Source organism: Chelonoidis abingdonii, chromosome 1 (genome assembly GCF_003597395.2).
Source record: "Chelonoidis abingdonii isolate Lonesome George chromosome 1, CheloAbing_2.0, whole genome shotgun sequence".
NCBI classification, from domain to species: Eukaryota; Metazoa; Chordata; order Testudines; family Testudinidae; genus Chelonoidis; species Chelonoidis abingdonii.
The window spans coordinates 124,991,705-125,019,367 of NC_133769.1; the positions used below are offsets into that span (position 1 = coordinate 124,991,705).

The 27,663-nt window shown below is 40.4% G+C and overlaps 1 protein-coding gene across 1 annotated transcript in view; it reads left to right on the forward strand.

Moving 5' to 3' along the window:
- Positions 1–4,878: 4,878 nt before the first annotated feature.
- SLCO1B3 (solute carrier organic anion transporter family member 1B3) overlaps positions 4,879–27,663 on the forward strand; it is a 38,257-nt gene continuing 15,472 nt past the window's right edge. The window contains exons 1-8 of the mRNA XM_032796025.2: positions 4,879–5,013; positions 7,713–7,854; positions 7,943–8,075; positions 14,995–15,119; positions 15,966–16,112; positions 17,225–17,323; positions 21,501–21,746; positions 23,961–24,125. Coding sequence (XP_032651916.1) covers positions 4,885–5,013; positions 7,713–7,854; positions 7,943–8,075; positions 14,995–15,119; positions 15,966–16,112; positions 17,225–17,323; positions 21,501–21,746; positions 23,961–24,125 — 1,186 coding nt within the window. The 5' untranslated portion in view covers positions 4,879–4,884. The remainder of the gene's footprint in view (positions 5,014–7,712; positions 7,855–7,942; positions 8,076–14,994; positions 15,120–15,965; positions 16,113–17,224; positions 17,324–21,500; positions 21,747–23,960; positions 24,126–27,663) is intronic.

Below are 27,663 nucleotides of genomic sequence, written 5' to 3' on the forward strand. Positions count from 1 at the left end.
AATCAGGTCCTTACACAAATGCAATGGGAAATCAATCAACAGACACAGATCTGTAAAAAACAGTGAGAACATCACTGGAACAGTGTTAATCCTCCACTGGTATCGTTTGCTTATTTTGAATTGCAGTCTAAGTGAGCTTGTTGTGTATGTACTTGGTTGTATGCTTGTGCCAAATGTAAATGCTTTAGTTATTCTTCTCCCCTGCACCCTTACCTGAAAAATGCAATTGCCATAAGGCTGTTGATCTGCTAAAATGGAGTCATACAAACAGCAAGGTCTGGTGAGAGATGATGCAACTAATTGAAATGCTCCTGGGCAAATCTATTAAAGTCATCTCTTTGTATTTCCTTTTTGGTAAAATGAACACTTCGAATCTTGTTAATGTTGAGGAAGAGACACCTAAATGGCTATCCAAACAAATGGCAAGAACATGCATCAGGCTAGATCTTCAGCTAGTGTAATCAACATAGCTCCATTCAGATCATTAGACTACATTTATTTATACTGGCTGATATCCTGGCACGTTGTGTGGAAATAGATGAGATATAATCACTTTTCATTTAAATTTTGAGTGGAATTTCTCTTAAGATGAGTTGTCTGAAAAAAATTATTTTGTATGATGGTTAATGAAGCAGTACCTTACAGGTATGTGTTTAGGTCTACTCTCGGGGCATGTTATCCCCTTCATGTACTGATCTACTCATGTTTCTGGGAATGGGAATGACATTTATTCACTGAGGCCAAGATTTTTGGGTGCAAATGAGACACCTTAAAAGAGCCTGATTTTCAGAAAGCACTGAAAATGCGGCTCCTGCAAGGTATCTCAGAATATGCACCCAAAATCATCAATCTCTTTTGAAAATCTAGGTCTGAGATTTTTGCAGAAGAAAACAAATAATTTATAATAGTGCCTAAGGAGTAGGCTTATTAATTCTAAATGAGTGAAGTTAAAAGTACAAGGCTACGGTAACAGATTTGCTGTGAATAGCAGTATGGCTGCTATTTTTTACCATATGAAATGTTTTGGTTCAGATAAATACCTGCAGCAAATTTACCTTTAAGAAAAATGATCAACTTCATGTGGTCATGGAGCCCATCCAGCATGCAAATCCTTTGCACATGGGCTAGGGTCTGCCAAGTTCAGCAGAATGCGCATGCCAGCAGGTCTAACCCTTGGTCCCTCCACATACCTTTTCCTGCAATGTTGACACTACCTTTTTTCCCTCTGGCCCCTTCTGTAACATCAGGAGCAAAGGTGTTATCCATCCCCGGCCAAAAGTAGTTACCACTGCATCTTTACTGTGCTTCTGTCACTAAATGCTTCAGAGCATCAGGGGCTCTTGAGGACTCCATCACTGACTTGTCCAGCTACACTAAGCCAGCTGCCTCCATTGCTCCTAAAATCTTCCCAGCAACCTTTCCCCTACCTCCTGTCATCCTAGGTAGTGTATTCACTGAAGCTGCGCCATTGCAGCGTTTTAAGTGTAGACAAACTCTACAACTTGATCCTGAACCTTTCAAGTGAATAGGAGTTTTTCCATTGACATGAATGGAGTCATATCAAACCAATAGGCATTTTCGAAAACGTTGCTCACAGTCCTCTGTGGTATGACCCAGGGCAGAGATACCTGCAAATGCTACTGGCTTTTCCCCAAGGGAGGGAAGGTTCAGCCAACTTTCACAAATCTGTTCCAGCTGCACTGTTGGAATTGTTGATCTCTATGCTTTTTCTTTCTTTTATCCTCAACTCTCAAGGGTACCAGGAAGGGTGAAGCAAGTTGATTTTGGTACTGTATGATTTTTGTGTTCTGGCTTGGGACTATTAGTTCTAATACTCCAATCTCCTTGTTCGATCGTAAAAAGCACTTCTGAACTTGTTTGTTTCAAGGGATTCACTGTTTTATGGAGCTCGGTAACAGCTTATGGGCATTCCTTCATGGAGCCAATTACAGGTCAGGGCCTTCTTCTATTTTCCATTTGGAGTAGTGTATGCCAGCAAGTGTTTTCTTTCTTTAAATAAGGTTTATGATTTGCAAATATATATGACTTCCACTAATTTTTGTGGAATAAAATATTCCTATACAGTTTTTATTAGTCACTGAGCTCTAAAACATACAACACAGCAGAGAACACAAAATGGAATATGTGCACTGCATCACAATAAAAACAAATAAAACCTAATCCATCTAAATCTTTAATCAACAACAAACAATTCTGTTGTTTTAAGGAGGGGGAAATCTTGCCCTCTCCTCCAAAGCTGCAGCATGCTCAGTGATCTGCAGCAGAACTCGTGTGATTCTACGAACAGGTAGTGGAAGGATTAAGGACATGTCTGCAGAATACTGTTTTTAAGGATTACCTGCACACCAGTGCAGAATGGGGCTTTGGAGGTATGCTGGGCTAGAGGAAGATCAGACTAATTGCCAAGCAGATCCATGACCGTGTAGATTCGCTGGCCATTTCCTCTGCAAATGGGGAGTGTGGGTGTGTATGCATGTGCACCTGGTGCAGCCAGAAGTCTATGCAGAGGCTTGGAAGAAGAATTCTTTCCTCCCAGCCTCTACAGAATTCCCCAGCCCAAATTCCAGTTACTCAGGCTGTATATTAGGGACAGAAATGTTTACCCCTGCATTTTAGTCTAAATAACAATTCTGTACTACTAAATCCATATGTAAGTGTGACCTAAGAACCTCTGGATGCCAAGTGGCAGAGGACTCTGGACATATAGGGGTACAGGGATCCTCTGGATCCACCAAAAGAATGTCATGTAAGGTCTCTAATGCAAGCCTGTATCACACTAGTCATCAATGTATGTATGGAGAATGTGTGAGGAGTTATTTATGTACACTAAAAATTGTTCTCTAGGTCTGTAGTTAAAAACAGCTCACTCAAAGGTAGCATGTCTTGAGACTCCTCCTCAGAAAGAGGGTGGCAGACACTTATCTCCAGGGGCAACCATTGTGTATTGTATGTCATACAATCAGAGTCTATTAGCATTCTAAGTCAAAAGCAGATGGAGAGCAGGTGGAGACTTAAGTAGGAAACTGACAAGAAGAGGTAAACAGAGGGGGCTAGCTTGAGGTAAACCTCAAAGGTCTGTTCTGGTATATTTGGGGATGCAAAGAGACACCCTGGTATCCTTCACCTAGGAAGTAAACTGACAATGAGTTTGCTTAGTGAAAAGGGATCTCAGTCAGATGTGGTTGGAACTGCTGGAGAGAACTTTGGGTGAGAGAAACTCCTTTAGACAGGAGGATAACTTGTTAGTTACCTTTGGGCTTTAGAATGCATGTTGTGGTGATGGTTTCTGTTACCATTTGTTTCCATCTCTCACACGGGTTTATATTTGAATCTCAATTTTTTACTAAATACATTTCCTTTAGTTTTAATAATAGATGTCAAGTCTGAGAGCATTATAGGAGCAGGTGGGAGGGGTTCAAGGTAAACATGGTAAACTGTGGTACACTCTTCCTTTAGGAACAGAGGATCTGGGATTTCTGTGAGTATCCAGTGATCAGGGGCTGAATACCACAGTGGGACACTTTGAAGGGCCTTGGGGACTGGGGTTAATCCGTTGTCAACCTGCAAGGCAAAGACAGGGCTGATGTAGCCCAGAGCACAGTATGTGTTAGCAGATGGTAACAAGGTGACTGTCCTGAGAAGCACCACTGTAACCTTCTATAAAGAAATATTTCCTTCAGTAAGCTACTGATTTTTTTAATGCAGTTCCTCATTATTCTATGACATGAAATAGATGGAGCAATTCCCCTTGCCAAATTAATGTGAAGTCTTGAATTCATTGGATATTTTTGATACACAAGGAACACAGGATAAGCCCACTACCTTTTCATGTTGTTACTGGACTTGTGCAATGCTGGTTATTTACATTCCAGCAAAGAATGTACAGAGCCTTGTGCCTCATTGATCACACAGCATGCACAGGTATCTCAGAATTACATAACCCTGGCTTACTTTGACCTTGTGTGAAATCCAGTCACTTTCACTTGTAATTTCCTACAAGTACAACTCTAGTGTAGTGGGTACAGTGTTTGTAGCTGATGTTTCAGTAAACATGCCCGCTGTTCATTGTTTGCTGTGACTCACCCTTTCCTTGCTTGAGACTTAAAAACTTGCTTCCAGTTGATGATACTTAGATGTTGATGGCTTTCACTTTTGCCATCAGTTTCAAAAGGTGTCCTTATAACACTTATAGCCTATGTTTTCTTTTCCCATATGGACTTAATTTTCAGTGCCCTCAGTACTTTTTGTTATATATTATAGAGATGCTTGTCCCTTGTGAGAGCACTGCTCTGAGTCTTCTTTACCAAACCCTTCACTTGTCCCTTTGTTGTGTTTTTCCTCGCCATCTCTTTCCTTTCCTATTACAACATCTCCTCCTCCACTTTCACAGTGATCATTTTTGGGGTCCAGGACATAAATAAAACCCAACTTGCAATGTTCTTTATTTTGTGATATTCATAAAATCTTAGTACAGAAGCTCTCCCCCAGCCCCCATTTAGTTCTATAAATGTGCAGCCACATTTTTGTAAGCATTCATTAATTTTGAGTGCCCAACACATGCCAGATTTTTAGCATTGCTGAGGCCCTAAAGTGCCAGTGGAATCTACTGGGATACCATCTCTAGAGTATCTGTTCTAGTGGGAAATGCAGATTTTCAGTACATTTGATAATTAGATGCAACTTGTCTCTATTCAGAAACAATAGTGACCACTGTGAAAAATGTTAGCTCTGGGGTAACTCTTTTTAGGTGAAAGTTAATTACAGATTTCTATTTCAGTATTTCTGAGGAAGAAGCCCTGGATTTATTATAATTTCCTCATGTCTTCTTGTACAAAACAGATAATCAATTCAAGACAAGAAACCATGAGAGTGGAAACTGATTCAAATGTTAATCACTCAAACCTGGAAGTGGAGCCTACCCAGACTTTGGAAGATGGAGCAATCAAACACGTACCAGTCAAAAAGAAACCTTCCTGTTGCACTGGCTTGAAGGTTCAGTGGATTACTATTATTCGTTACTGTTGTTATTTGTTGAGCATTGATAATATGTGTGTTCTTCTTCAAGGTATATAAGCAGGCATGGTTCTTGTCCCCTCTATTTTTTCCACCCAATTAATACAAGAATATTAGGAGTTTTATTTAAAAAATATACAAGCCAATAATAATAATGTATGGCTCTTCTATAGAATTTTTCATCTGTAGAGCTCAGTGTGCTCCACGAAGGAAGTCTGCATCTTTATCCCCATTTTATAGATGTGGAAATTGAAGCACCAGGAGGGATGTGATTTGCCCACAGTCAACCAGCAGAGCAGTGGCAAAGCCGGGAATTGAACTGGGTCTACTGAGTCCTTGTTCTGATAGGCAAAGTTCAAAAAGTTGGTTTGTCCAAACACTCAAGGTGTCAGGAAAATAATAATACTTAGCTCTTATTCACAGATGTCAAAGCACATTATAAAGGAAGCAATTATCATTATCTTCATTTTATAGTAGGGGAAACTGAGGCACAGGAAGGTGAAGTGACTTGCCCAAGGTCACCCAGTAGAGTGGCATAACCAGAAATAGAACCCAGATCTTCTGAGTCCTTGTCTGATGCTGTATCCCCTTGATCACACTGCCTCACTTAAATTATTTAAAGTCTTGACTAAATAGGGCTGGAAAACTAATGAGAATTTTGCTTTCTTGGTAGAGTCATAATATTTACAGCTTCTGGTTAAGCTGGAAGTACCATGAAATCAGCATTTCTTGTGGTATAATGATGTGTTTGACTTCTGCTCAGGCTAGACCCATGGGCCAAATTCATACTTGGTGTAACTCCATTAAAGTCAATGGAACTGCAACCAGGAATGAATTTGATCTGATCAGAGACCTGTAATAGAATTATAAAAATAAGTGAATCCAACTTTTTCAAATATTCAAAATGGCTTGGTTGAAGTCTGGGGCAAAGGTTAGCATATTCCTTATTTGAGCTGAACCAATTTTGCCACCCCTATATATCTCCAGTAGCGGTTGAACTGCTCTCAAATCTCTCATATCTCTGGGAGTTTCATTGAACCAACTTCAGCACTGGCATAAGTAGGCATGGAAGTCAGTGAGTTTGTACCCACTTATTCCAGTGGTGAGTGTGGCACAGAATGTTATATAAACTAGAATTTTATAGACACAATAACTTTAATGTTAGGGGTGGGCACAAATTTTTCAGTTACAATGAGAATCACCTCATCTTCCTATCGGACTTTGGAATCAATTTTTTGGGGGGATGGGGGTTCAAAACAGTTCTGCTAACTTCTTGCTTGTGTGGTGAGGTTTAAAACAGCTCAATTAACCTTTTTGTTCCTACGTTCATGCTTATTTGCATTTCATGGCTTCATTCAGGACCAGATGTAAAACTACTGAAAATAGTGCCCCCCTCAAAAAAGTCTCAGAATTGTTGGACCCAGTAAATACGAAAATTCTTAAGACTAAAACCTGCTTTTGTGAGATTTTTCAGTCAAATTTCTAGGCAAAACCAGCATCCAGCTCCTTTTAAAAACATTTTCTCTTAGGATTTGCTTTGCTTGTCATCTGTTGCAGTAAATAGCATCATAAAGTTCAAACCCCATTTTAATTTGTTCACTTATCTACTGTCAAGTTAAATAAGCTATTTTAACTTTTACCCTTAGGGCAACAAGTTTATTTGTTTGGGATTCAGTAAAAAGCTGCTATGTTGAAATATCTGGATAATATTTAAGCACTCCTAGACTGTCTTGTCTTCATAAGCATGGTTTGTTTGCAGTCATTGTGATACTAAATAGAGTTTGTGTATCAAAGCAAAGTGTGTATTCAAATGCTCTTGTTTTAAACCTATTAAAAAGTCAAATAAGAACATTTCCTTTGCAAAGGGGTACAGCACAAGTATAATCCAAATACTTCAAATGTCATCCAAACGGGGATGAGATTGCCAAAGAATATGTACAAGACCTCCAAAAAGAGGGATATTGTGAAGTTTGTGGCTAAGCCCTATGTTGTAATACCAATACGACTTCTAACCTGGGGATGGACAAACTGGCTTAAAAAAAGTAATAAGTGAATTGAAGCTAAAACTCATTTACAGTTTGCACTAGTTTCAGCAAGTGACCCCCTGACCAGAGCTCTTATCCTTGTTAATTATTTGTATTCTGGTAGCACCTCGAGGCCTCAAGGTTTCATCTGTACACAACTGGTCTCAGTGTTGTGGATAGCTTGAAAATTGATGTTAGGTTTCAGTAGGGTAAGCTGTCCCTACTGAGTTGGTTGCTGTCTACAGATTCTGTAATCCATGGTGTTTAGGTTCAGAAGTACAAATTCTATTCTGGGGAGCCTTTGACCAGCAAAGCGAAGGAGGCCGTGCTTTCTGGATGCTGAAGCTGGAAATGCCATCCCTAAGCACAAACAAAGTTAATTGCTGCTTTGGGTTGTCCCGTGCACATGACTTCTGTAGATCACAGTGAGACCAGAATGGGAAGAAAACACTTCTGAAAACCCTGGGGGAGCTTCTTGCAGGATCAAGGCCCAATTTTGAGTTAGAAAAATCATATTTTCCCTATTGGAGTTTGATTAGTAAAGTTAATTAAATTTAATTCATAAGATTGTTCTATAGATTTAAGCTGTCTTGGTTTCTATATTATCAGTTTCTCCTCCCTTACCTCTCACCTTCTGTCTTGATCTTTCCTCAGGTGTTTCTCTTTGCTTTGTCATTCAGCTACTTGTGCAAAACATTATCTGGAACAGTTATGAAAAGTTCTATCACTCAGATAGAAAGAAGATTTGATATTCCCTCTTCTGTAGCTGGCTTAATTGATGGAAGTTTTGAGATGGGTAATTAGTATTCCGTAACATACAGTAAATTACTCAGAGCAAATACAATGAACAGCTTCTACTAGTAATGTTTTCTTTGCTTTTTTAGGTAATTTGCTGGTGATAGCATTTGTAAGCTATTTTGGAGCCAAATTTCATAGACCAAAAATCATCGCTTTAGGGTGTTGTATTATGTCAGCTGGAAGTATTTTAACAGCAATGCCTCATTTCTTCATGGGATAGTAAGTACTCACTAAGGCTAATTTAGATACCATAGCAATTGGATTCTATACCACTTCCTTCATTTTATCAAATGAACACCACTGTGTTTTTAAGGTTTCAAAGGGTCTAAGAATAAATTAATATTTAGGGCTGACCTAAATGGATATCAGAATTAATTTACAAGTCAGGCAACTCCACAGATATATTAGCACGCAGTAGAACTGGTGGGAATTCCCTTCCCCTGGTACAAATTATCAATTTTTTTTATATATATCAGAACCATCAAAATGTTTCCATTTTCAGCTAGAAATATTTTGGTTTGGTTGGTTTGTAGACTTTGAGGAAAAGTAGACATTTTCTGTAAAAAGCGGACGCTTTCCATGTGAATTTATATTCCCTGAAAACCAAAATTTTCCACCAAAAATCAATTCTGACAGAATTTTTTTCATCAGCCCTAGTGTGCATCATGCCACTTTTTAGGACATTACTATGGCTAACTCTATGGGAAAAATCTAAGGAAATCACTGGGACTATTGAAGAAATGAAATATTGCTCAGTGTGAGGAAGGATCGTAGAGTCTGGCCTTAAACAGGGTTATTGCATGGAAGGTTAACATATGATGAATCAAAGCAATTTCAGTAAAATAATTATATCATAAAATTATTTCATATGATTTCTGTAACTGGATATTTTTATAGTTATGAACAGGACCCTGAGGCTCCATTTCAAGGAAGCACTTAAGCTTGTGTGAAACTTGAAGCGTGGGAGTAATGCACCGGAAGTCAGTGGAACTACTCCTGTGATTAAACTGTTTCAGTGCTGTATCGGGGCCTTAATCCAAAAAAGTCAAAAAGATGCATTTTACTCCAAGAGCATGTTTGACTACCTTGTCTAACATCCTTAATGTCCAACATGATGGAGTCTCCACAGCAGCACTAACTCTAGTTTTCAATAATTGCTCACAGTCATTTGAATGCTGGTAAAATGGAAGAACAGAGTGTGACAAATATGGGAATTCCCTGAAAAATCCTAGAGGAAAGCCTTATTGATTTAAGTTTAAGTCTCGTTGAAGTCCACTGTATTAAATGCAAAGTTTATGTATTATTGTGGTTCAGGATTGTGCATAAACTCTCTAGGGGGAAGATGTGATATAAGACCTGGGAGTTCAAAGGATTATACTGAAAATGTGCCAGACAAGAATGGACTTTTGGGACAATAAATGTGAATCGGATTTCCTGGGGAATATCTAATATTAATGCAAATTCCATGCCTCTAGTTACGTGAAAAAACAGCCTTTCAAAGCCACGTCTTGAGAAGAGTGTCATTGTCTGCTGATTATCTGTTCCTGGAGGTGGGAGATCAAAGGCCTGAGCTATATAAAGAAACTGGCCGATCTGTCCAGTCTTGGTTCTGGTTCTGAATCTGAAACAGCTATGAAATGGTAACCATGGGGGAAACCTAGTTTTGGGTCTTGAAGCACTGACACTTACCAGAACCCTAAGTTGGAGTGGGGTGTGCGTGTGACCTCTGCGTGTAGGTTCTTTTATTGTTTGAATGTGTTTTCTCTATAATTCTTTCATCTTAAGAATAAAGATGCTTGCTTAGAAAGTGCTGTGTGGTAACTTATGACTATTGGCAATACACTTGCCATAGCCTCCGGAGAGAAAGCAAATTGCTGATGCTGGCCTTTTAGAATGTCTGGCTTGTTGGTGATATCAGTGTAAATCAGGAATCAGTAGATCAGCCTCAACATGCTATTCAGGAGGGAGAGAGACGTGGGTTTCAGCCCTAGAAAAGTGATGACTGAGGAGCTGGGAGCCCAGTGTGTGTGTCTTTGGTGGACCAGGAAGGGAGAATACATGTGTACTTACCTGGAAACTGTGATATAGGGATCACCTATATAAGGTTCCAAACTTCACCGATGAAGGTGCCCTGCAGAAATGAGAGCTGAAGAAATCCAGCACTTTAAAGGAGGAGTCTAATTAGTAACTTACAGTATTAGGCCATACATTTGTAAGGGCTGATCCTGCACAGCCGTACTTGAGCAAATAGTCATTACTCACCCAGTGGCTTCAGTGAGACTTTTCAGGTGAGTGTTTGCAGAACTGGGCCAAAAGTTCTGTTCAGGGTGCTCTTACCACTAAAAATCCTCAAGTCTAGTGACGCTAATTCGCCAACAAATGCATCATCTCTTTATTCAGAGAAGCACTGTTTTGTCTACCAATCACATTGCTTCTAGCAGAAGTTTTGATTCAGTGACAAATCTACAATGCAACACATTTCTATTCCTATATTCAATACTATAGAATCTTTTATGGGTGTCACAGTTCAAGGCAACCACACCTGTGTTCCTCCTATATGGTCCAGCAAGGGCGCCCATTCACAAGTTTCCAATTCCCCAGATGTTACTTCTTTCGGGCAGAGGCATGTGTCTCTTTACCTCATGACTGGAAGATTTTCAGGCTACACACTTCCTGCCTACACTGTGTATCCCCAGAAAAAGAGACTGCCTAAGCAGGTTTCCTTTGCCTTTTCTTCAGTCTATAAACAGTGTGATTGCCCAGTTACCCCACAGCTCTTCCTTAGCAAGCACATTTTATTTTTATGGTAAAAGTATTACAGAGAAAACATATTAACACAATAAAAGAACTGACATGCATATTAATTAGTTTACCAGAGATCACCCCAACTGTGGCAGGTGAATATTCCTTCAATTCCCACTAAGGGAGTTTTCTGGGGTTACAAGTTCATAACTGCTTTGTCTTGGAACAAGAATCCCCATGAATCTGTGTGTCACTCCTTTATCCAGTTTGGGTCTCTGAAGAGACTGTGAATAGAAAATCAGCCAGATAATGAGTTTCTCTTCAAAATACAGGATGATTCAAAAGGATGATTCCTAAGGTGGGTAATTTACATTCCCCTCCTGACAAGTATTTCCTAGGAAACTCACTCAACTGAAAGTTCAGTCTTGTTTGGCCTGTTGAAGCTCATACCGTTTCCCAGGTTGACATTAGTCCTGTCTCCCTCTTAAAGAAGTTGCATACAATTGCACAATAATACATAAACATTTGCATTCTTTCTGAGTGGTAGCCGTGTTAGTCTGTATCAGCAAAAAGAACGAGGAATACTTGTGGCACCAGAGAGACTAACAATTTTATTTGAGCATAAGCTTTTGTGGGCTAAAACCCACTTCATCGGATACATGCAGTGGAAAACACTGTAGGAGGAGATATATATATATATACACACACATATACATATACACACACACATATACATATACACATACATACGCAGAGAACATGAAAAAATGGGTGTTGCCATGCCAACTGTGATGAGAGTAATCAGTTAAGGTGGGCTATTATCAGCAGGAGAAAAAACCTTTTGAAGTGATAATCACGATGGCCCATTTCCAGCAGTTGACAAGCAGGTGTGAGCAACAGTAGGGGGAAAAATAGCATGGGGAAATAGTTTTTACTTTGTGTAATGACCCATCCACTCCCAGTCTTTATTCAAGCCTACTTGAATGGTATCCAGTTTGCAAATTAATTCCAATTCTGCAGTTTTTTGTTGGAGTCTGTTTCTGAAGTTTTTTGTTGGAATGTTGTTATTTTAAGATCTGTAATTGAGTGACCAGGGAGGTTGAAGTGTTCACCGACTGGTTTTTGAATGTTATAATTCTCGATGTCTGATATGTGTCAATTTATTCTTTTGCATAGAGACTGTCCAGTCTGGCCAATATATATGGTAGAGGGGCATTGCTGGCACATGATGGCATTTATCACATTGGTAGATGTGCAGGTGAGGAAGCCCCTGATAGTGTGGCTGGTGTGATTAGGTCATAGAATCATAGAATATCAGGGTTGGAAGGGACCTCAGGAGGTCATCTAGTCCAACCCCCTGCTCAAAGCAGGACCAATCCCCAACTATATCATCCCAGACCGGGCTTAGTCAAGCCTGACCTTAAGGAAGGAGATTCTACCACCTCCCAAGGTAACCCATTCCAGTGCTTCACCACCCTCCTAGTGAAAAAGTTTTTCCTAATAGCCAACCTAAACCTCCCAACTGCAATTGGAGACCATTTTCCTTGTTCTGTCATCTGGTACCACTGAGAACAGTCTAGTCATCCTCTTCAAACCCCTTTCAGTAGTTGAAGCAGCTATCAAATCCCCCCATCATTCGTTCTCTTCTGCAGACTAAACAATCCCAGTTCCCTCAGGTCTCTCCTCATAAGTCATGTGCTCCAGCCCTTATTCATTTTTGTTGCTCCACCTGGACTCTTTCACAATTTTACCAATATCTTCTTGTAGTGTGGGGCCCCAAAACTGGACTCAGTACTTCAGATGAGGCCTCACAAAGTCGAATAAGGGGAATGATACAGGTTCGCTGTGCAGGAGTCATGCTGGCAAGTTGCCCTGACACTTATCACGAGCCAAAATGCTTTGCCTTCTTGGAACAGGGCACACTGTGTGACTACATATCCAGCTTCTCGTCCTGTACCCTAGGTCCTTTCGCTGCAGAACTGCTGCCTATCCATTCGGTCCTAGTGCTGAGTAGCAGTGCATGGATTCTTCCATCCTAAGTGCAGGACTTTGCACTTATCCTTGTTGAACTCATCAGATTTTGCTTGCCCAATCCTCTAAATTTGGTCTAGGTCCTGTATCCTATCCTACCTCCAGGTAATTACACTCAGTCCACAGTTTAGTGTTCATCTGCAAACTTGCTGAGAGTGCAGTCCACACCAGTCCTCCAGATCATTAATGAAGATATGACAAAACACCCCAAGGACCGACCTTGGGGCACTCTGCTTGATACTGGCTGCCAACTAGACATGAGCCATTGATCATACCCATTGAGCCTGAATTCACAGCGACTTTCTATCCACCTTATAGTCCTATGACTGGTGTCCCCTGAATAGATATGTGGGCAGAATTGGCAATGGACTTTGTTGCAAGGATAGGTTCCTGGGTTAGTGTTTTTGTTGTGTGGTTACTGGTGCGTATTTGCTTCAGGTTGAGAGGCAGTCTGTAAGCAAGGACTGGCCTGTCTCCCAAGATCTGTGAGAGTGAGGGATCGTCCTTCAAGATATGTTGTAGATCCTTGATGATGCGCTGGAGAGGTTTTAGTTGGGGGCTGAAGGTGATGGCTAGTGGCGTTCTGTTACTTTCTTTGCTGGGCCTGTCCTGTAGTAGGTGACTTCTCGGTACTCTTCTGGCTCTGTCAATCTGTTTCTTCACTTCAGCAGGTGGGTATTGTAGTTGTAAGAATGCTTGATAGAGATCTTGTAGGTGTTTGTCTCTGTCTGAGGAGATGGAGCAAATGTGGTTGTATCTTAGAGCTTGGCTGTAGACAATGGATCATGTGGTATGGTCAGGATGAAAACTGGAGGCATGTAGGTAAGTATAGTGGGCAGTAGGTTTCCAGTATAGGGTGGTGTTTATGTGACTGTCACTTACTAGCGCTGTAGTGTCCAGGAAGTGGATCTCTTGTGTGGACGGGTCCAGGCTGAGGTTGATGGTGGGATGGAAATTGTTGAAATCATGGTGTAATTCCTCAAGGGCTTCTTTTCCATGGGTCCAGATGATGAAGATGTCATCAATATAGCACAAGCAGAGTAGGGGCTCCAATGAGAAATTTTTTCATGTTCTATGTGTATATATATCTTCCTACTGTATTTTCCACTCCATGTATCAGATGAAGTGGGTTATAGCCCATGAAAGCTTATGCTCAAATAAATTTATTAGTCTCTAAGGTGCCACAAGTACTCCTCATTCTATTTGCATTTTGAATACAATGAACTCCTAAAATATTTAAACTTACTTCAGTAAGGTTTAACTTACTTCAATAAGTTTTGTCCATGATATTGCAGGAAATTGTCATTCTGTCACAAGAAGTTTATGATTATGAAAAGAAAACTAAAGAATTATGTTCAGTAGAATGTCTTTCTAACTCTTCTGCTGTTTTGCAGTAGCCTCAGGCTTGTCATTTCTATTACTTAATTCAAAGAGACTATAGGACTGTAGTTACAAGAAATAACTAAGGACTTGTCTATCTGGAGAATTAGTGCATGACAAACTGGGTGTAAATCTACAGCGCTGTAGCATTAGCTCACTATGTGCACCCTTCTACTGCACACCAAAAGTTCTGTAGTACGCTTTGACTGCTGTTTGCACAATGGAACTTTCAATGCACAGTAGTAAGGTCCATATTGCCAGTTAGCATGTGGCAGGTTAGAGGGCTGTAGATTTACGCTCCAGCTTATCATGCACTAACTCTCCATACAGACATATCCTAAGAGTGGGATTTTCAAATGAGCCTGAGTTAAATGTCCACATGTCTTATTTCAGAGTGATAGCCGCGTTAGTCTGTATCAGCAAAAACAACGAGGAGTCCTTGTGGCACCTTAGAAACTAACAAATTAATTTGAGCATAAGCTTTCGTGGGCTAAAACCCACTTCATTGGATGCATGCAGTGGAAAATAAATACAGTAGGAAGATATGCATACAATATCTACTGTATTTTCCACTGCATGCATCCAATGAAGTGGGTTTTAGCCCATGAAAGCTTATGCTCAAATGAATTTATTAGTTTCTAAGGTGCCACAAGGACTCTTTGTTCTTTTCACATTTCTTATGTTTCTTTTAAGTTCCCAGTTTAAAATGATATATCTGCCATATTCTTGTTTTTCATAACTGCTTGCTCGTTTTTTCCCCTCCCCCCCCTTTTTTTTTTTACTTAATTAACCTTCCTTTTTACTGTTAAATTAACACTTTGGAAAACGTAATTTGAATGCGGTGCACAGACAGTTAGATGCCCATTCTCTCTATTCGCCAAAACAGCAGTCACAACACTCCCCCTGTACTGAGATAAAATACATCCCTTTATTTCTTCAACTGCCCAGAAAGATCACTACTAAATATAACGTTGTATGTGTTCAGTTATAAGTATGAAACAGCATCGCATGCAGTGTTGTCAGTCAACTCAACTTCAAGTCTCTCTCCCTGCTCAGTGGACCAAAATGTAACTGGTGTCAGTGAAACTTTATCAGAACAATCAGATTCAGGTAAGGAATTGTAACTGAAAATACGTCTAAATGTGACAATTTTGACCTACTTATAAATAGGTCTTCACACAAGAGGGCAATTCACCCCAGTGTGGAGGGCCAGTACAATTCTAAACCCCATTTAAGCCTTAACTTTTTTGGCGGGAGTTAGTGACACGTCAGTGATACAGCAGCCTTGAAAATCTCATTCAGAGCAAGCACATCTACCAATCCAGAAGTATCTGAACTACTGGGGCCCAGTATCTCCCACTCTTCCGGATACAAGTACCTCACATTGATATTAAAGGAATTTCTCATATACTGTAAGTTGTGAGGAGAATTGATTCCCAAAGGAAATTTAAGAGCCCAAGCTGTGTTAGAGTTAACTGGAAATTAAGTGGCATTTCTGTGATCTTCATATATCTCACTACCAGTTTAGAATATACCTATAGAGCATCTGCAGCTGTATGCTGCATGGGAGGAGAGAAAGAACTCCAGGACCCATGAGCCAACTGCTAGCCTGGATCAGGGGACACAGTTGAAGGTGTAAATGAAATGTCGTAGAGTATATCTATTACAATTTCAATCTGTTGTTTATATTTCTCTAGACATTCTTCCCTAACAATACAGACCATTATTCTTCTAATACTATCTTTGGTAGACAAGCATGTGACTGGTATCAGGAAGTGTTGTTAAAGAGAGGGCTGATGATTTGGGGGTTAATGAGTCTGGTAACCTAGACAGAGTCTTAGTCTTATGTAAGGAAAAAGAACTGAGCAAGATGAGACTGAGTGTGTTAAATGGAGTTCTAGCCAGGCTCATGGTTTATTGTTCTACTCTAAAGGTAGTAATTACTGTTATTTACAGATTGTGTAAAAGCAGCAGCATCATATATGTGGATATATGTCTTACTGGGCAACTTGTTACGTGGAGTTGGGGAATCACCAATAACACCGCTAGGAATTTCTTACCTTGATGATTTTGCTAAAGAAGAAGATGCTCCTTTCTACATAGGTAATCTTAAGAGAATGAAAAGGCTGGTTATGAAGAAACAGTGATGGGATCAAATTTGCTTTAGCTTTAGAAGTAGATCATCTTCCTCTAAAGAGTCCTATTTTTTTTATTTTTATTTTTTGAAAACTCTCTCCATTAAAACCAGGCAAAATCTTTTGACAAAGCTTTTTTTTTCTCTGACAAATGCAGATTTGCATCCACTGAAACAATTTGTGAATTTGTGTTGAATTTGCCACATTGTTTTGGTCAAATAAAATAACAAACAACCTCCCCGCTCTCAAAAAAACACAGAAACACAAATTACAAAATCAGAAAAAGTGAAAATATTTGGATGCGACTTTTTCTAAATGAAACATGTCAGCTTTTCAATTCGAAATAACTTTTTATTTCAAAATTTTATTCACTTTTATTAACAGCATTTTATAAAGGCAAAAAAACTCCCTCAATGAACAGTTCTTTCCAGGTTGAACACCACATTTCATTTGACTGGAAATGAAATTTTGGTGACTTTTTCAGTGTACTGAAAATTTTTTAAAAAATCCATTTTGGGTTGTCTCAAAATTTTCTTTTTTCTTTTCTTTTCTTTTCTGTTTGACCACCTAACCAGAGAATTAGTTACCCTCACAGCTCTACTCTCCATTTTGACTGTGATTTACAGAGTAACCTATGTGAGTTGGGTGCCTAAGTCCTTAGATTCTTTTGAAAAATGGTAGCCTTCATTCCTAGTCAATTGCTGCCTTCAGAAGAAAATGACAAGATTGTATAAATTTCCATGTAATGTTTTTGTCTTAACCCACCAAGTCCTGGTTCATTCTACCTGCAATGAGATTTGAATTTGAGTTTTATGTGAATGGAGTTAATCTGGCTCTTGTAGTCTTGAATGGCCACTGAACACATTTAAATAAATCTATAAATGATACATTAATTCTGCCTACGGTGATCTTTTTCACCAAAAAAGAGAAGAATAAAAAACCTCTCTCACATGACAGGATGCTAGTCTTTGCACTTCCTGGAATACCCTGGTTCTAGGAGAGGAATAAGAAAAGTAGGTGGAAAACATATGGGGCCACATGTCTGTAAATTCACCAGTGTCTACTTCATTATATTTTCAGCATGTTTGCACACTGTAGCAATGATCGGGCCAATAATTGGCTACCTGTTGGGATCGCTGGGTGCCAGCTTGTATGTGGATATTGGATTTGTGGATCTAGGTAAGGAAAAATGGAGAGCCAATTATATTAAACTGTTGTATAGTAATGAATATGGCCAGTCCTTTATACCAGGATATGCCAAATATTTTCTTGCCTTTTAGTAAATAATAAATATGTTTGTTTCAAGGTGAGGTAAGAAGAAAGTGTTTTCCCTGAAAAAGTAATTTTAAAAGTTATAGATATGGGAAATATTTTAGGCCCAATTCAAGAAAGCACTTGAGCATAGGCTTAAATCCATGCCTATTCAATAAAGCATTTAAACATGCTTAAATTTAAGTATGTGCTTACACACCCTCACAGAATGCTTTGCTGAGTCACGCCCTTACTGATAGGCGTTGGATAGCATATCCATTTTTCATTTTAGGTGGTTAATTTGAAATGTTGGCTGAGCATATAAGATGTTAATTGTTTAATATTACTCTCTATTACTGAGTTCAAATTTTACTAAGGGTTAAACAAAAAAGAAAATATCCGAGGCGATGTTTTCAAAGGGGCTTCTATTGAGTGTCCATTCATGTGCATTCAAATTTTCACACACAGACACGTGTGCTCACTCTTTTCCATTGCAAACATCTGTGCATGTGTAATATAAATAAATAGTGATAATAAAGGCATTTGAAATCTAACACCCATTGGTGATCTTTATATAGCCTAAGATCTGAGCATATGCTTGCAGGAGGAGACTGTTCACAGTGCCCCCATAAAGGTGTTTGCTTATTTTGCTTTTTAAGGCCCCAGTCCCAACAAAACGTTGATCATATATGCCATGTTCACTGGGTTAACTCCAGCTATGACTGCTCCTGGTCTCCTAGAGTGCAATCTCTCAGGTGATGGGGTTCATTACCTCCACTTCTTTTTGGGATGGAATAATGCAATTCTCTCACTATGAGACCCGGCCTTCAGCTGCAATCCCTTTCGGACAAACCATGATTTCTTAGCAGGTTCAACTGGGGTTTTGGACCCTTGTACAGATTTTCCTTCAGGAGCTTCGACAAGTGGTTATTACACTTACCAAGCAGGTTTCTTAAAGCAAAGCATTGTTGATTCAGAACCAAGGCATTCAGAGAAACAGATCTTAAAACAGTAAATAGTCTATATACATCTATACCTTACCTAAGCTAAGGCAGGCCTTGCTTATGCCATACACCCCCTCACTTGCTCTGCAAATTGAGATAAGCTAAGAGACCCATCAATCCTGTCTCTTCCTGTCTTATCAGAGGCTGTCCTTTTATCAGTGACAAAGCTCTGTTTAGATATCCTGCCTGGATTCCTACCCTGTCAAGACACACACACAGACACACATGGAATCACCAGCCAGGCAGTACCCTTAGCAAGATAGAGGTAAAACCTAATAGAAATTGACAACTCTACTGTATTTGTATACCAGCAGTAGGGCTTATATGAAGCCATTGTCTGTTCCTCAGCCCAGTGTACCCAGCTCTTGCATGACTTAAATCTTTGGTAGTCCCATAGTAAACAATAGATAAACAATCCAACAAATAGATGGATGTATGATATTCATAAAAATACTGCAGACAGCTTCCACATTCTCCATAATATGGACTTAAGTATGTGACAAATCTCACTGAAGCCAATGGGACTCTTCATGTGTTTAAAGTTAAGCACATGATTAAGCATTTTGCTGGAAGGTCCTATGAGAAAAAAGATTATAAGTAAAAAGTACTTTGTCCTAGCAGATCCAGGGTGTGTGTGTGACTCTGCTTGAAACCTATTTCAGATTCTCTTGTTCTCAAAAGTACCATAAGTTCTGCAGGATGTAGCCTTGAATCATACAAGTTAGCAAATGTGTGAAGGCAAGTGAAGAACAACAGCAACTAAGACATTCATCTGTCAGTCAGTCAACTGTAACCTATCATTTAAATCAGCTTCTGTACCAAATGACTGGAGGATAGCTAATGTAATTTTAAAAAGGGCTCCAGAGGTGACCCTGGAAACTACAGGCCAGTAAGCCTCACTTCAGTACCAGGCAAATTGGTTGAAACTATCATAAAGAACAAAATTGTCAGACATGTAGATGAATATCATTTGTTGGGAAATAGTCAACATGGTTTTTGTAAAGGGAAATCATGCCTAATCAATCTACTAGAATTCTTTGGGGGGTTAGCAAAGCGACAGACTCACGGCACCTCCTGCTGGTCATCCAGGGAATTAGCTTTTCCACTCTTGGAGTGCCCTCTGCCTGCCGGTGGTTTGCCCGCTGCAGGCCCCTTCCTGGACCCTGGTGCTCCTTTACTTGGGTGCTGCCCTGTGGCAGTACCCCCACTCTCTGGGTCTCCCCACCAAGGGGAACTCCCAACCTTCTATCCCAACCTTGCCTCAGTGGCTACTGCCAGTCACCATCTAGCCCCTGCTCACTGAGGCAGACTGCAGTCCGGGTTTGGACCTGCTGCCTTTGCCTATCCTGGGCCGCACCTCTGCAACCCCAGTACCCTTTCTGGCCTTTAGCAAGGCTTGCAGCCTGGAGGTTTTCCAGGCCAGAGCTCCCCAGTTCCTCTGGCCTTTCCCCAGCCCTGCTCTGCTCTGGTTACCCTGCTGTGCTCCGAAGAAGCCAGACCCATCTCTCTCCAAACCAGAGAGAAAGAATGTCTGAGCTCCTGGCCCATAGCCTTTTATAGGGCCAGCTGTGGCCTGATTGGGGCATGGTCCCAGCTATGGCTGTTTCCTTTTTTCTAAGAGCAGGATAGCTGCCCCACTACAGGGGGTCAACAAGCATGGGAACAAAGGAGATCCAGTAAATATAGTGTATTTAGATTTTCAGAAAGCCTTTGACAAGGTCCCTCACCAAATGCTCTTAAGCAAAATAAGCAGTCATGGGATAGGAGGGAAGGTTCCCTCATGGATTGGTAACTGGTTAAAAGATAAGAAACAAAGGATAAGAATAAATGGTCAGTTTTCAGAATGGAGAGAGGTAAATAGCCGTGTCCCCCACAGGTCTGTACTGGGACCAGTCCTATTCAACATACTAATAAACTATCTGGAAAAAAGGGTAAAGAGTGAGGTGGCAAAATTTGCAGATGATACAATGCTATTAAGTATGTTCGTCCAGGAGCCTGCAAGAGCTACAAAAGGATGCACAAAATGCGTGGACTGGTAAGCAAATGGCAATGAAATTTATGTGATAAATGCAGAAGGCCCTTGGAATAATAATCTAATATACAATGATGGGGTCTAAATTAGCTGTTACCACTCAAGACAGAGATCTTGGAGTCATCGTGGAGAGTTCTGTGAAATCATTCAATGTGCAGCAGCAGTCAAAAAAGCAAACAGAATGTTGGGAATTATCAAGAAAGGGATAGATAATAAGACAGAAAATATCATATTGCCTCTATATAAATCCATGGTACTGCGTACAGATGTGGTCGCCCCATCTCAAAAAAGATATATTGGAGTTGGAAAAGATTCAGAAAAGGGCAACAAAAATTATTAGGGGTACGGAATGGCTTCTGTATGAGGAGAGATTAATAAAACTGGGACTTTTCCACTTGGAAAAGGGGCGACTAAGGGGGGATATGATAGAGGTCTATAAAATCATGAGTGGTTTAGAGAAAGTAAATAAAAAAGTGTTATTTACTCCTACTACTACTACAAGAACAAGGGGCCACTAAATGAAATTAATCAGTAGCAGGTTTAAAACAAACACAAGAAAGTATTTTTTCACGCAATGCACTGTCAACCTCTGGAACTCCTTGCCAGAGGGTGTTGTCAAGGCCAATACTATAACACGGTTCAAAAGGGAGCTAGATAGATTCATGGGAGATAGGTCCATCAATGGCTATTAGCCAGGATGGGCAGGGATGGTGTCTCTCACCTCTGTTTGCCAGAAGCTGGGATTGGGTGACAGGGGATGGATCACTTGATAATAACCTGCTATTCATTCCCTTTGGGGCACCTGCCATTGGCCACTGTCAGGGGACTGGATACTGGGCTTGATGGATCTTTGGTCTGATGCAGTATGGCCATTCTTATGTCCTTATATTATATGACTGCTGGTGCCCTTCTTGCTTTATGTCATCTTTCAATATATCTCACTAAATATTGAAAATACTGAGTTTCCTTCCAGTGTATAATGTAGATTTCCCAGCAATTACGGGGGGGGGGGTATCTCTTTTTTTCTTCATTAATTCATGAATTCGTTTTTTGTCTCATTTTATTCTAGGTAGCATAACCATAACTCCAAAAGACTCCCGGTGGGTAGGTGCGTGGTGGCTTGGTTTTATTGTATCTGGAATAATTAATCTCATTGCTGCCATACCGTTCTGTTTCCTGCCAAAGAGTCTCAAAAAGCAGGAGGAAGAGGATGATGACAACATTTCATCTGATCTCTCCAAAATTAAAGGAGACCAGAGCAGGCATCACGAATCTGAAAATCATCAGCCAGTCAAGTGGTCAGTAATTTCAAAAGGCAAGTGTTTCATATGTTCTGCCAAACTGGAAACCTACCAGTACAATGTAACACAGGAATACCCAAAGTTCCCCACCTCCACCCGCCACGATTATTTGAAGTCATTGGGTTTCCGGGTGGCCACGAAGATTGACCTGCATTGGGTTAATTACATAATCAGGATCTACGTTTTAAAGTTTGCACTAGAAATAAACTGTAACTGAGGAAAAATGAGTGACCAGATTTAACTAAAATCTGTGTTAAAATTAGTGATGGGTAAGCTTAAAAAAATGAGAAGGTTCTTTTCGCAGCAAGTCAGACTGTATTATTTTCATGATCATCACAGATTTAATGGAAAATGTGAAATCAACTGTCTGCAATGAAAAATACAGACAGCCTAATTTTTCCATTCTGGCTGAACTGTGCTCAATGCAGGAATGTGGGAGGTTAGAGGCAAGAAAAAGGATGACATTGTGCCATCTTTACACTTCTATTCTGGTTCAGTTCTGTAGTCTTTTATTTTATTTGAAGTGAATTTAGTAGTGTTGTATTACATCACTGTGGATTTGGCTCTGGTGGCTAGAGTTGTTCATTCAACAGAGTGAATGTTACCTCTCCTATTGCTTCAGATTTAGAGTGTCTACGAACATGTAAAGACCATGGTTAGTGACTACACACATATTCACACATACTTGGTCTAGTCTCTTTTACAAGCTTTGTTAAAGTTACCATTAAAGTTATGATTACCTATGCATATAAAAAATTCTATAAAGACCTATGCACAAGTTAAAAAAATCATTATATTCACACACCCTTAACAATATTCTTAAGGTCTGATGGCTGCCTTGCCAATTGATCACCAGTAAAGGGATATTTCGTGATGGGGTTTCCCGTAGGGAACACAGTTTTCCTAATCTGGGCACCCTGTTTTTATAATGTGATTCTGACTATACCTCGTTAACATTTATGCATGTAGTGCACCCTGAGGTTAGAGCATGTGTTAGAAAAATGTGACTACTGGATATCTTGTAAGCAAAAATGTATTCTGTTAATTTTTCACAATATCACCCACTGGTATATCTTTTCCTGTAATTTAGTGGGAAGATAGGGTCATTCTTTGGTCACTTACTTATGTCAAGCATTTCTTAAGTCTCTGGCCTAGTATGGCTAAGTTAAAATCTTACAGGCCTCAACCTGTAGGCCTTGTGTTTCAGCCCTACTTACTTAGATACCTACTATGTAATTATCCCTTCTAACTATTGATCTATTTTATACTACTATAATCCTACAATTTAACTCTATTTTGCATTCAATGATTATATATGACGGAGAGGCCAACCTGTGGCTCCGGAGCCACATGCGTCTCTTCAGAAGTTAATATGTAGCTCCTTGTATATATACTAACTCTGGAACTGGAGCTACAGGCGCAAAATTTCCAGTGTGTCAGGGGGTGCTCACTGCTCAACCTTGGCTCTGCCACAGGCCCTGCCCCCACTCCACCCCTTCCCATCCCCTCTCCTGAGCCTGATGTTCCATCGCTCCTCCCCCTTTCCCTCAGAGCCTCCTGCATGCCACGAAACAGCTGACCAGGAGGGAAGGGGAGGCACTGATTGACAGGGCTGCCGGTGGGCGGGAGGAGGGGGCAGCTGGTGAGGGGCTGCTAACTTATTACTGGGGCTCTTTGGCAATGTACATTGGTAAATTCTGGCTCCTTCTCAGGCTCAGGTTGGCAACCCTGGATAAATGACATAACATGTTAGTTAATCATAACATCACACAATAAATGAACAATAAACTAAAACCACTGGCTACAGTTCCCAATGCAAGACATGACACAAGGTACAGCGGAACCACGGAGAAATCACTTTGGCCTGGATTCTGCAGTGAGATTCATTTGAGCAGATAGTCCCTTTGGCCTGTGTGCTGCCCCATTGACTTCAGTTTCCCCAGATCCCTTCTGTGTAGATCTCCCTGGCTGACTGGGGCCTCAGTTGGCATGTCTCCACTGAAGTTTCTAGGATTACCATTTCTGAGGATTCAACTGTAATTTCACAGCCTATATTCTAATTGAGGACCAGATTCTGCCCTCAGATACTCACCTGCAAATCTTACTGATGCCATTGGGATAAACACCTAGGTGTCTGAGGGCAGGATCTGGTTCTGAATCTCATAGATTATTTACCAGTAATTATGCCAAGCATTTTTACAAATAAAATTGTATATTGTTTCTTTCAGGTTTCTTTATCGCTCTGAAAAGAGTATTCAGTAATAGAATTTACGTAACATTTTTGTGTTGTTCACTGTTACAATTCAGTAGTTTTATTGGTTTCTTGACTTACAAACCAAAATACATGGAACAACAGTATGGTCAGTCAGCATCTAAGTCTAACTTTGTAACAGGTGAGTGTTACAGTGCTTGGGAATGTATTTTGATGTACATTTTATTGAGCATGGTGAGTTTTCTGAAGGGAAAAAGAGTCCCCCATCTGTGATGGAATTATACAAAGTCACCATAGAACTTGATTCTGTAGTGGACAGATAGGGTGACTGTAATGTGTCTCTCTTTGTTTCCTTTTCATGAGACAAAATTGTAATAGATGGCTTCCAGGATAAATTTGCATGCATCTTTGAATATATAGAATTGCTAAGGACTCTATTGTGGCAACTTCGGAGCAGACACACCAGGTGGCAGATGTGAGACATAATCTCAGAGTATTACAGGCTATGTCTATACTTGTGCTCATATCTGAGTACTGGATTATGTTCATACCATGTTCAGACTTGTGTGTGTTTCCCATATACACATACACACGCATACTGTGCTGGACACTAGTATACAGCTGTGCACACACATATACTTGTGTCCACACTATCGTTGTATGTACTTAATGTTAGCGCTTAATGTTTCAGGAACAGTATTCCAGGATTCTGTGCATGACAGGGAGACACTCTATGAACTGCTTTGCTGTGTTTTGTTGGTACGGTCTTCTGCTTTCACACATTTGCCTATGGCACTTCCTGATCATATTGCCCTTCCCTACAAAACTGGATGGAAAACATGAAGCAAATAGATGATTATCTGGTTCTACTTCTGCTCCTTATTGCAGACCAATGGGTATGCAGTGGAGTACGCACTCTGTGAGATGTTGGATGGAATTTGGCCAGCATTTTCTGACACATGGAAGATGGCTGACATTGAGGGTTAATAACAATTCATTCAGCTCATATGGTACAGATATGATGAATGCCAGTGTTGTCATGGTATGCTCTTTAGTTGACTGTCACTTCTGATGCAGGAGAACTAGCACAGTGTGGTGAGATTATATTGTTTTGGAAACCTGGGATGACCAGTAGTGGCTTGAAAACCTCTGAATGAAGAAACAGACCTTCACTGAACTGTGTGAAGAGCTTGCAAAGCCCTTCTAGCACATTCCATTCAAGGAAACCATACCGATTCAGAAGTGGGTTGTTATTGCCCAGTGGAAGCCGACAACATCAAACAGCTATAGGTCTGTTGCAAACCACTCTAGGTTTGGAAAGTCCTCTGCGAAGGTTGTTGTGAGATTTGTGAGGCAATTAATTTACCCAGGGGTTGCCATAAGAAGAGTTCCAAAAATAATATATGAATTTCAGAGGATGCGGCTTCCGAACTGTGCAGAGACTATAGGTGGCACTCAGATTCCAATATTTTGCCCATCACAAGGAGCACAACTGAGTATGTGACACAAAAAGGTTACCATTCAATCGTTCTGAAAGGCTTAGTAGACCACAAGGGCAGATTCATTAATATAAATGTGAGAAATGCTGGATGCTGAGGAGATCAGGGTTGTACCTGAAGTGAGGGAAAAGGGATTTTATTTCCCAGAAATGTGGTTCTATACAGTGTGTCTGTGCCAACTTGTATTGTAGCATACCTGCTTCTGCTTTGGCTGATGAAACTGTACCCAACATCAATGACCCTGGAAAACAGGAATTCAGTTACAAGCTAAGTAGCTGCAGACCGGTTGTGGAGTGCACGTTTGGTAAACTGAAAGCTCATTGGTGCTGCTTTTGCTGCTGTCTGGATGTCAATGTGGCAAACACTGTTCATATAATCATCACCTGCTGCATACTTCAGAACAGTTGTGAGATAAAGGGAAATGTTTCCACCCTGAATGAGCTCAGGACAAGTCTGATTTAAAAACTCTGTATAGGAAGCTGGATTCCACCCATGTGACTACTGGTCCTGGTTCCCAATGAGAGAGGAAAATCAGTGATGCTGTATGTGCATATATCTTGGCACAGCAGAGAGGCAGAGGATGATATCTGCCTGTGCCACGGGACACTTATTCATCCTGTATAGCTTCTGGATATGCACATGAGGAAACATTTGTACATACTTACAGGGCTACACAGCTTTGTGAGAGTTTTGTTCCCCTGTAGCCAAAGGTCATTAGCCATTTATTCATGTGACATTGCACACATTAATGACAATTAACAGGGCACCTCAACTGGGTTATTACCTTTGTGTTGTGGAGGGTGGCAACTGAGTCATTAAGTGCTCATTGAGCAATGTTTTTGTCTACACAATTCACACTTCTTTAGAAACCTTGCTTATTTGGAACATTTAAACTTTTTAAGTGAGCTTATGAGAGTTTGCTTTGATGGGGAAAGTATTGCATTGCGCTTTTAGACTTTTTATTGTCAGCAGAGTTAAGTGCAACTAAGGACTGTTATAGAGCATTAGTCCTTGGTATCACTGAAATTCTTAAAGTTTTGGCAAGGCAGGAAGGGGGTGTTTCTGTACAGGGTACTGCCCTTGTCTGTTGTTGCTGTATGTACTCTTTTTCTTTGTTACTATTCTTTGGTTTTGATTTTCAACATGTCTAATAAAGCCTTTAAAAGATTGATTGACCTCTTTTCTAAGCTGAAAAATAGTAGTGGTTCCCTATCCTTTCTGTGTAATTGTGTCACTTAAAAGCAGCAAAGAATCCTGTGGCACCTTATAGACTAACCCAGCTACCCCTCTGATACTTGATGTGTGACTTAAGGTATTTTTGAACTTTAGGGGGACATTATGATGACACCAGATTTTTACACACCATTCCATTAAATGAACTGGGAAGCTTGCGGCCCAGTCAAGAATGAAAAAGCACCTTCAGTTCATCATTAGGAAGGAGGACCAACACACAGTTAAACAAAACAAAACATTTACTAAAAATATGAAGTAGAAGGTTTAATGGAAAAACTTTGAAATCAGAACAATAACATACTGTTGGCAAAGTAACCGTTTACTACTGACAAGACTGTCTTTGCACACATCTCCTTCCCCATCTCAATAGAAGGGGTGAACGACATAGAACAATGGCTTGTGGTGAGATCTGCGGATATCTCTTGCAAAGAGTTTTCGAGGCTGGAACATGTTAGTGTTCCAGGACTACTTCAGGCTCAGTGTTCTCCTCCTGGTCAGTTGGGGGAGTTATTGCAACAGGATCCTCTGGCTCAGCAGCACCCTGGCTGGCAGCCAGAGGAGGAGGCAGCAGCAGTCGATTGGATGATTGTGAGGTCTTGACAGCAGGTGGATGCCCCACCCTTTCAGCCATCAAAACAGCCTCTCCATTAGAGAATGTTCCTGTTCCCTGTGTCTCCATGTCCATGAACCAGTTCCTGCTGAAGAGACTGCTCCTCCTATGCTCTGTGGAATTCAAATTGCTCCTGGTTTCTCCTTTTTATGAGCAGCGCTTCCAGGACCCTTCTCCGACTTCCTCTGCTGTCCCTGAGATGCCGCTTCTACCCTCTTGGTGCCATGGTTTCACTCTTGGGAGCTGAAAGTCCTGCCAGTTCTCGAAGAAAAGGAGAGCATTATGTTTTTGTCCTTTGGAATAAGCTGAGAAATCCCCCCACATAACATAACTTTGCTCTAAAGGCCCACAATTTTGTTACTTTTCAGCATTCCAGG